At 48.2% G+C, this 10,976-nt stretch overlaps 1 protein-coding gene across 1 annotated transcript; it reads right to left on the reverse strand.

Annotated features, from left to right (window-relative positions):
- Nucleotides 1-3,366: 3,366 nt before the first annotated feature.
- Nucleotides 3,367-10,224, reverse strand: LOC112626731. Its single transcript, XM_025389034.1, has 3 exons — nt 10,057-10,224; nt 7,519-7,638; nt 3,367-5,184 (listed from the first exon to the last, which is right to left on the reverse strand). The coding sequence occupies exons 1-3, from the start codon at nt 10,167-10,169 to the stop codon at nt 4,935-4,937; spliced, it is 483 nt and encodes a 160-aa protein (XP_025244819.1). The 5' UTR covers nt 10,170-10,224; the 3' UTR covers nt 3,367-4,934.
- Nucleotides 10,225-10,976: the final 752 nt, after the last annotated feature.

The following is a 10,976-nucleotide window of genomic DNA, read 5'->3' on the forward strand; positions in this document are numbered from 1 at the left end:
AGTCACCTCTGTTCTGTCTGGACAAAGGCTATTTACAAACCCAAGTAGTTCCTCACCAGCCCTGTACACTTTGAAACTGGAAGACTCTTGGTCAAATATGGCCTCATCAACTGAAGTCAAGCGCATGGGTTCTGGGATCAGTAAACCCTGGTTGGTTCAGTTAACTTCTCTGAGTCTCACCATCCTCATCAGTAATGATAGATAACACCTGCCGCATGGGCTTGTAATACTATATAAAGTGCTTCTCAGTCATGCTTTGCAAATCATAAGGCTTCAATAAGCTCTCACCGTTATGATTTTCATTAGGCACCATCATAAAAATCCCAAATTCTCCCTCTCTTCCCAACACACATTTCTTTGCATAGTGATTTTGTAACCTTTTGGGAAGAGGCCTTGAAATAGTACATGTAGTGCCCAATGGCTATATGTTATAGACTATCCAGACAGGCAACTCATTTCCAAGCAGTCAATAGCTAAGGTAGAGGTTCCCTGCAAGGGCGCTCTGCTCATCGGCATGTGAAAGGTACCACGACCACACAGAGCTATCACCATTACCATCTGCAACAGCCCTCGTAACACAGTCACCTGTATGCCCTGGGCAAAGAGCTTTCCAAATAGATAGAGGATTGGGGGTCCCTGGGATCCTGTTGCTGCTGGTGGCTGAGGATGAACACAGTTTGCAGCCCCAGGACCCAGAGTACTAAGGACAGCCTCAGAAGCTCCCTTTGAAGTAGCATCCCTGCCCCAGGCCAGCAACTGGTGGGGAGAACTGAGAAGACAAGACCACCCCCCAGCCTTAGAATCTAACAAGACGCTTACCTCCTACCTCCTTGGTGTAAACTCCACAGCTGACAGGGAGGGTTGGCACTCCTTGGGCATTTTTATTCTGGTGGGACACTAGAGAGAAAGACTGAGCTGCTTACACCCCCAGATATCCCATCAAAGGGGAGCGACTGCCAGAGAACCTCCTTCTCATGGGTGGCTGGAGCAGGTGGTCCCCACCCATATAGAAGCCCAGCCTTCAGTATCACACGCCTGAACACGATTCCTCCACCCCAATTTCCTCCTCTCTGGGCCTGCTACAGAAACCTACTTAGCCCCACCCTCCTTATCCACTCTAGGCTCCTATTCCAAGCCCTGCATCTCCACCCTCCTCCCTTGGCTTCTGGCAGGACTGGCCTAACTAGCTCAGGCACCCCAGAGAGACTGCCTGTGTACTGCTCCTAGCTGGTGGGTGGCTAGCCCTGGTCTCCACCAGCCCAGCTATGGCCATACAATTGATTTTGAGAGAGCACCTGGGTTAATTAGAGCCAGAACTTGGGACTTTGGCCCTGCTATCAAAAAGATGAAGAATACCTGTTTTCTAGTGTTTGATTAAAAAGCTATAGAAATATGAAGACCAGGTATCAGGAGGTGGGGTCTCTGCTTAGCTGCTGCATGAAATGGCTTTAATACACACCAAGTTGGCTCTGTCTTTGGTGCTAGAGATTTGGCCATATTGCACCAGTACCTCAAGGTCGCAAGCTTTTCTCAGGATGATGCCGCATCTACCCTTATTCTCAGCAGAGAGAAGTTGAGCAACAGGTTGAAATTTGCTCACAAGAAGTAAAGAGATTCTATTTTTTCCTCTGTGTCGTGTCAGGGAAATCAGCAAGGAAAGTTTAGCAATGTACGGCACGTCTGTTATTAAAAAACAATTAGTCACCCCAATTAACAACTGTTCCACTGAATCCACAGGTGGTCTTAAAGGTAACTTAAATATCCTTGAAAAAGAACGCTTATTCAGGTACCAAATCTAAAGATTTGGGATTCTATTTCCCTACCGGGCAAGTTAGTATTACTTTCTTCCAGAAATTGCCAGATTTTAGGATTCATAAGTCTTACCTGGAATATGAAAAATACAGATTTCTGCACACAATTCTCAATTCCAAAAGGGCCCAAGAATTCATATTTTAAAAAAAAATTCTTTGGGGTGGTTCTGATTTGGATTGTCTTGCACCTGTATACTTGAAGAACTGCTGCCTGAGAATAGACCTAAATTCTTTATTACCAGCTGAGTTGGGAACCAGCTATTTCACATTGTTTCCAACTCACTCTTCTACCCTCCCCTCAGGAATTCTGCAGCTGACTCCAGCTTCTCCCTCCTCCCTTTAACTCACAAATGAGCTTTGTCAGAGGAGAGAGCCTTGGCCTCAAAGATATTCCAGCTATAAGAGGCCTTAGAAATGATGTCATTAAACTGTTATTACACCAGCACTGACACTGAGCTCTAGGCCTGCCCTTTCTCCACCCGAGGCCCAGGCCTCACACCTCGTCACCTCCAGGAGATCTGCAGGCCCCTAAAGATCACCTGTTCCAAAACCAATTTCCCCGTGCCAGCCCCTTCCCAGGCTCTCTACTTTTGGAGAAGAACCCAGGTGTGTGGGCCCCACACTCATCCTCTCCCTGCTCTATGGCTGAGGCAGTCTGTGTTCAGGTTCCTAATTTCTAGAGTCACATTCAGTTTTAGAATGAGATTCTCACATCCCACCTGCCCCACTAAGTGGAGTTACTATATGGGCAATTAGGTCTCATATGACGTTTGTTTATGTCACGCATTTAATCATAAGATAAAGACTACAGGATCCATTTGATTCAAATCACATTGATTAAGCACTTAATATGTACAGGGCATCTTACTAGGCACAGCAAGGGGTGTGAAGAGGACCCAAGGTGTTGATGCTGTTGTTGTTACTATAATTTGCTTTGTGTTACTAGTGAATTGGGTGGAGGGCACTAATGAGAGTAGGGAAACCTACCCTTAAATCTATATTTACCCAAGAAGACATGCTGTCTTGAGGCTGCTCATCCACGTCTCATTGGAAGCTCAGGTGATTTTGTGTATACAATAAAGAAACTAAAAAATGTTTCCTTGAGTCACCTGTGCAGATCACAATTTTTTTTTCCCAGTACTTATCACCTGGTCTCTGACGGTATCATTCATCAGATGAAATTAATAGCAGCCTAGTCCAGTTGTTACAAATACAGAATTTGGTACCAGACTTCTGGAATTCAAGTCCTTGGCTCCACCAGCTTTCAGCTGTGTGGTTTTGGGCAAAGTGCTGACTCTAGGAGTTTACACCATGGCAGATACTGACATACAAGTGGTGAAATGACAGCTGGCATAAATGCTAAGGAGGAAAGACACCCAGGGCTGGGAAAGCATGTGAAGAGATTTGTCCAGGTCAAAGAGTCAGATTAGAACTGGGATGGAGTTAACAATGCAAAGGAGTGAGGTTGGCATCAGATTGTTTCAGGCAGAGAAACGCCATGCACCCTGTGTAGTGGTCAGTATTGTAGTAACAAATGATCTCCAAATCTCAGAAATTTCTACTACAAGGTTTATTAAAGGGAGGCTATGCATTGATTGAAGCAGCAGTTTCCCATTCAGGAACTCAAGCTGAAGGAACAGCTTCCTAAATGGGCTATGCTATTCTCATAGCAGAAAGAAAGACCAGGAGTACTGTGGACATTGTCCTGCCTCTTAAAGCTTCTACTTTGATGTGGCCTCTCTCATGTCTGCTTTTGTTGCTTCGGTCAAAGCTGAAAGTCGATGGGACAGGGATGCATGGATCTGCCACTGGGGACATGGAAAGCTACACAGCAGTAGGCAGGAATGCACTCCTTTTACAGGGAAAGGGGTGGTGTCAAGTTCTAACTGGGGTCCAAGGGGAGTTGGTGGGGTGAGTGGCGGGTAGCTGGAGAAACACTCAAGGAATCGTAGACAGTTTTAACATGGCTTTACTCTCTAAGTGCGAGTGAGTGTGGACATGAGTGAGCCTGGGGGTGAGCCATATGTACAGCTTTAGCAAGGTAATTATACCTTTTATAGACAATAGTGGTTCCGAGCAAAGCATGAGCTCACGTGTATGATCACCTAATGCACCGCACGTGGTGTGGTTACATAACGTGCAGGGTTGTGCGCCTGTGCTCCAAACCCACTGAGTTATGCTGCTTTGGAAGGCTGCCTCAGCCTATTCCTGACTAAAGTGCAGCCATCTCCCTTACCCTAGACTCCCTAGGCCAAGAGTGTCCTCCAGGCAGAGACATGTGCCTATAGGGCAGAGCCTTGAATCTATAACCCACAACAACAATACAGAGAGCAACAGCTACTAGGATCCCAGTTATGCTATTTATATTAGGGTCCAGCACAGGCCAGAGCCTAGGGATGCCCCTCCATCTCCGCAGGGGGTCATCAGTAAGGCTCCCTAGAAACTTAATGTCCCTTGAAGGGCTGCTGTTGTGTTCTGCTGACTGTCAGGGATAAAGGAACAATATTGTGTTCCTAAAAGGGCACAGGTGCCTCCTTGGGCAGCAGTGACTATGTCTAAGGCCATTCAGTTTTGTAACACCACCTTTCTGATCTGATCAACCGCATCCATTAACAGGAGGAGGGTCCCTCGGGTGTGATTCAGAACCCGAGCGATGTGCTCTGCAAAAGCAGTAACTTCTGCTTCTACAGTTATGACACCCACTCCAGCGATAGTCACTTCCAAGGTGTAGAACCACCAGGGGCCTCCTTGCATTCACAAAAACTGAGAGCATGGTGCCTCCCAGTTATGCAGGCATCTGGGCAAAGCAGGGAGAACAGTGCCAGGTACGCAAGGCCAACCTCAGGTACAATGTCCAGGCCAGTCTGTTGGTAAGTAAGGACACCCTGTGTTCCCAGTGACCCATAAACTCCCAGGGGCCATAAAATCCATCAGGGCCTGACCTTGGTGGGGTCGCATGTTCCACCATACCTCCAGTGTGGTGACATGTGTTATGTTTACGCAGGCTGTGCTGGGTACCCACCCCACAGTGGTGTTACCCCAGTGTTGCTCTATGCACTGGGCCGGGGGTACTACCTGTTTCCCTGCTAGCCAGCCCCTCCCATCATAAATGCTATGGGCCAGTCAGGGGCCGGGCATGCCGTGGGTCTTGCAGCATCCTTTGTCTGCAGCTTGCCGTGTTGCATTCCAGGTGTCGGCCATGGGAATCAAAGTCTCCAGCCATGTCCATTTCTCTGCAGATGCTGAATGTTTGTGCCAAGGCAAGCCATCTGCAACTGCTCCTGGAAGGGTGGTGCAGATCCAACAGTTGGAAACATTGGTCACTTCAGCAAAGGTCTGGGCCCAGTCCACAATGCAGTTGGAGCATGTTAACCTATGGTCGAAATGACAGAGCAGGCACAGGTACTAACAGAGTTAAGTTATGTCCCTCAAGCAAAATACAGTCTAACATTTCACCTCTGGATAACAATGCAGACGCCAAGGGCTTTTGCCCTGGGAGATGGTGCCACACTTTATCAGCACCCCATGGTTCCTTTGAGTCTTGTATCTGTGCCAAAGTCACAGGAAAGCTCATAATAGGCCACACAGACAGTACGTATGTCCCCCAGAGAAGGGTTCCTTCCCTGGCCATTTCTCTATGAACAATCAACTACAGGGCCATGTATTGAACACCCAAGGAGTGACATGCAAGTCATAATGTAGGCCCTTCCCCCAGAGAGCTATGATGGCCAACCACTGGCAGTGGGGTCTTGGAGGGTCCATGGCCAAAGCCAGGTTTTCTGTTCCCCTGCCTTCAGGGGCCATTAGGGCAGGCAACAACAGGTTTCCATTCATCCCCATACCTGGTTGGAGGAGGTAATTCTTGGTTTGTATCTGCAACTGAAGGTGGCAGTGGGGAGAGGGGGCGGGGGGCTCGGGTGGGCAGCCCAGTGTAACAAAGCCTTCACCAGGGCCAGAACAGCCACATTTCCATGGCTGTTCATTCAATGTTTGGAGCACCAGGTCCAACCTTAAACTCCAGCCCCACAAAGATGGGGGTGTGACATGCAAGCATAACCTATTTTTCAAAAGCCCATTATATCTCTCAATCATACCTGCAGCAAGCAGGTTGTACAGCACATGGAATCCCCACTTTACGTCCATTGGTTGTGCCCATTGTTGTACCTGTTGTCCAGTGAAATATGTCCCCCTATCACTCTCAATGGCCAGAGGGCAACCATTCAGGGCACATGAGTGTTGCAGGGCCCAGATGGTGTTCTGTTGGTCAGTCACCCTGCAACGGTAGGCGAACAACAGGCCTGTGGCCATGCCCACAGCTGTTAGTGCATGTGTATACTCTTGCAAGTCAAGGCGCTTGACCTATCATTACCTGTGTAACACTGGGCAGCTTCCTCTGTTTAGGGTATGCCTGAGCACATGCCAGGCATTTCTGACAAGCCTCCCAAATGTCTTGTGTGGGCAGGGACAGACCCCAATGCTTATTGACCTGTTGCATCAGCTTACTCCCGATGTGTCCCAGTTTCCAGTGTAGCCACAAGGCCACATCTTATGTAGGTGCCTACTCTGACCATCGGATCTTGGCCAAGGCATCTGCCTCATCATTGCCAGGGGTGGTCAAAGGCATATGGCCTGACACATGATAAATAGTATTCTTTTTCTTGTGACCCATTTCCCAGAGGTCTTAACACATGGCTTGGCCCCAAATGGGTCAGTAGCCGACTAGCTACTTCTCTATTTTCTAGATAGTTAACGACAAGGTTAAGCCTCAATAGACTGCCCAGCTATAGGTACAGATTACCACAGGTGTCAACTTCTTGGTGATCACCATCCACACTGTTCTGAGTTCAGCTCATTGGCTACTTTGTCCATACCTGGTTTCAAACCACATGGTGTCAGTACTAGGTTGGACTGCAACAGCAGTCCAGGCAGCAATAGCACCTTGGCTAGATCCATCTGTGTACCATGCCCCATTGGGAATGGGGGAATGCCCTTCCTTAAACAGTGAAGGCTCAGGGTCTAGGGGTGCTTCAGGCCCCATGGCCTTATCTTGCAGTAGGACTACAGGCCCCAAGACCTCTTGCATCTCTGCTGCTAAGACATGTGTACTCAGTGTACTCTGCTGCTTCAAGTAGATGCCCCACTTTGCCAAAGTGGATGTCTGTGCTGTCCCAGTCTGGGGGGTCATTACCCAGGAATGCACCTATCTCACTATCGGGTAAGTTGTCCACACGATGACTGCAGCCCGTCCTGTCATAATTTAATAAGCCTGAAGGGCAATATATACAGCTGTTAGCTGTTTCTCTATCATGGAATACTGGAGCTCAACTCCCTTCCATAGTTGGTACCAAAAGCCTACTGGAGTTCTCAAGACCTCCATGCAGTCCCACAGGTCCCAACCGGAACCATCTGTGGTCACATGCACATCCAGCTCAAATGGGCACCCCTGGTCAACTACCTGTAGGGCTTGTGCCTGCTGAATAGCTCACTTGGCTGCCAGGAAGGCAGTCTCAGCCACATCATCCCAGTCTCAGGTAGCTCCCTTCTTTGTTAACCGGTGCAACGGTTTTATGATTTGAGCTAAATGGGGCACAAATGCCTGCCAATATCCCAGGAGGCCCACAAAAGTTTGCAGCTACTTCACCATGGTGAAGCCGGGGATATGCCTGAATCTGATCAACGATAGCCTCTGGGATGGCCTTTGTCTTACCTGACCAGATAACTCCCAGGAGTCTCGCAGATAATCCAGGCCCTTGGACCTTGGATTTGCTGATGGCCCAACCACATGCAGCCAAATGTTGCCACAAGAGGGGCGCCACTGCTTCTAAATCTGCAAGAGAATCAGAAGTTAACATAATATAATCAATATAATGGAATAGGTTGACCCTTTCTGGACATTGCCAGGTGGCTAAATCTGTGGCAACTAGACCATGACATTTGATAGGGCTATGCTCATAGCCCTGCAGCAACACTGTAAAAGTCCATTGTCGCCTATCCCACGTAAAGGTGAACTGTTCCTGGCTCTCTGGAGTGATGTCTATGGAGAAAAATGCATTGGCCAAGTCCACTACATAGTGGTGCTGTCCCAATTCCATTGTCAAATGGTCCATCGAATCCATGATTGATGGTACAGCTGCATGCAAAGAGGGTGTTACTTTGTTCAGTTCCCGATAGCCCACTGTCATCCGCCAAGTTCCATCAGGCTTTCTAACTGGCCACACTGGAGAACTGTAGGGGTTGTGGGTGCCACGCACTATCTGTACCTCCTCCAGCTTTTTAGTTGTCTCAGTTATCTCTGTATGTCCACCCGACAAATGGTACTGATGAGTGGAAGTAACTCGTCGGGGTTGTGGCAGGACCCGAGGCTAGTGATGCATATGTCTGCGCAGCACGAGCTTCACCACACGCACCTGGTGTCTGAATTCCCTGGCCGTGGTTTATAACACCAGGCCATGTAAAATGTCCACCCCCAGAATGTGTTCTGGTATGGGAGAGACATACATAGTATATAAATGGGGAGCCAAGTGGCCAATGTCGAGGTACAGAGATACAGGTTTCACTTTCACTGACTGGCCTCCAGAACTGTCAGTGCTAGCAGGTTTGCCAGGAAACTTATCCAGGTTCCCACAAACAAGGCTGCAATCTGTGCCAGTATCCAGCAGTGCCAGTACCCACTGCACATTGGTGGGGGACCAGTGGATCCCTAATTCCATATGTGGCCTCCAGTCATCTGATTTCTCCCCAAGCTGGGTGCCTCTGCCAGTTCCCTAATCAAACAGAAAAGGCTCTAGATTTCTGCCTGGCTGCAGCAAGTAGTCTTTGAGCTGAAACACCTGGGTGGGACTTGGTCGCATAGCAATATCCTTCTGCCCCTTGGGCATTTTCTGGAATTGCTGCTTCGAGATAACTGTCTCCAGAAAGTTAAGAGAACTTCACTGGGCTGCTTATTGATTTTCTCTTGGTCAACCCTGGCCAAAATCAAATCTACCCACATCTGTGAATGTGTCACTCATTGGAGCCCCCTTTTCTCCCATGGGATGCCTCCTGAAGGTAGGGCATCTTCCCCTATTGTATGGCACAGACCCCTTGGTCCAACTGGTAGCCTTCTGCTTCCCTGAGAGCCACCATAGCAGTGGTCACTTCATGTATGCAGTGCCCTACGTCTGGGGTGAGGACAGCAGCTAGGGAGCCAAAGGCACTTGGGGGCGCAGAACCCAACACAAGATCCTTCATTTGGGAGGTGAAACATTCATCATCTGGTCCCCGGGTATTCAGGTCAAACATAGCCTGCCGCATACCCATCTCCCAGATGACTTGCACCAAATCAGCATACGACTACTATTTACTCATGGTTTTGAGTATTTCATCGGCATTGATCCACACAGTCTGTATGGCTGCCCATAGCCACTCAATCAGGGTGTGGTCACCTTGCCCTTGCGCCAACTGCCTACTCACTTGCAACTGCTGATGGAGGGAGAGGTGAGTCATGATAGAGGCCAGATTTTCCACCTCAGAGGCAGAACAGGAGATATTATCTGCTTCCTCATCCCACAGATGAAGCATCCAGGTGGACAGAGGTTCCTCTGGACACTGGCGGCACTGCTTGCCTAATTCCTGCAAATCAATTGGGGTATAGGCAGTATATAAAGTATTTCATATTACAGTGGAGGGGGGGGTCCCTGAGTGTGCCTTTGTGGCCCCAATGGCTGTTTATGATCTACCTTCTGATGGACCACTGGGCGAGCCTGCAATGGGGGTTCTTCCTCCTTTGTATCAGACCAAGTGGGGGGGTCTCCAGTCAAGATGATGCAGCCAGGCCTGCATTTACAGCAGCCTCTAATTCCTTTTCCAAGCTCTGTAGCTGAGCCTCCAAGCATCCCTCCTGCTTCTGGAGTTTCTCATTCATGGCAGTTTCTAACTCTTTCTGAGTTGTGTAGCTGGGCCTCCAGGTGCCTGACCTGTGCCTGGAGGGCCCTTACCTGTGCTTCATCCCTCAGGGACTTGGTGTGTACTTCTCACAGCACAGTCAAAAATGCTATCCAACTCTGCCAGCAAAAGCTTGCTTCTTCTTGGTGCTCTGTGCTTCCAGCTGCATCAGCGCCTTCTCCATGCTCATGGAGGACCCATCTACTGCTGCCCAGGTTTCCACCAGAGCCCATCTGAGCAGCACAGCTGCTGCTGGGTACCACAACCCATGATGCGGCCACAAGGCCAACCTGGAATCCATGGGGACCAAAGGCTCACTCACGTCAGGATCTGTTCATGACGCCAAATGTCAGATTCTAACTGAGGTCCAAGGGGAGTCAGGTTAGTGACAGGTAGATGGAAAAACACTTGAGGAATTGTGGACAGTTTCAACATGGCTTTATTCTCTCTCTGGGCACAGGAGAGCCTGGACACAAGCCATATGTACAGCATTAGCAGGGTAATTATATTTTGTACTGACAATAGTGGCTCCAAGCCAAGCACAAGCTTACATGGGTGATTACCTAATGCACCTCACGTGGAATGGTTACATAATGCATGGAGGGGTTGTGTGCTTGCGCTCCAAACCTGCTGGGTCATGCTGCACCAAAAGGCTGCCTTGGCCTACTCCTGACTGACGTGCAGCCATTTCCCTTACATGTGGGAATGAATAATTGAAAAATAATACAATTTACTATATTAAGGCTCTGTGGTACCAGGAAAATGGCAAAATATCTTGAGACCTGCATGGCTAGAGCTGAGAGAGCTGGTAGAAGCATAATGAGAGAGGGGATTGGGGTGGCAGGTGGGGGCCAACCCAGGTGAGCAAATCTGACCTTGATACTGTGAGCAGTGGGAAACCACTGACCTTTACTCATCAGATGTCTCTCTTTAGTGGTTAACTGATTACTTTTCATGTTTTTCTGGTCTCTGAAGTAATACCTGTTTATTATAAAAAAATTTCAAAATGACCAATGAATAAAAAGAAAAAATACAAATTACCTTTAATTTTACAACTCAAAGAACCATTGTTGATTTAAATTTTGGTGAATACATCTTTAAATGTTTTTCATGCAAATATTTTAAAAAGCAAAATTGGATCACCTTCATCAGTTGTTATGAGTATTTTTTTACCTTATTAAACATTCTCTGTATGATAATTTAGTCACCATATGGATGCACCACAATTTAACTAATTCCCTA

Source organism: Theropithecus gelada, chromosome 6, assembly GCF_003255815.1.
Source record: "Theropithecus gelada isolate Dixy chromosome 6, Tgel_1.0, whole genome shotgun sequence".
NCBI lineage: Eukaryota > Metazoa > Chordata > Mammalia > Primates > Cercopithecidae > Theropithecus > Theropithecus gelada.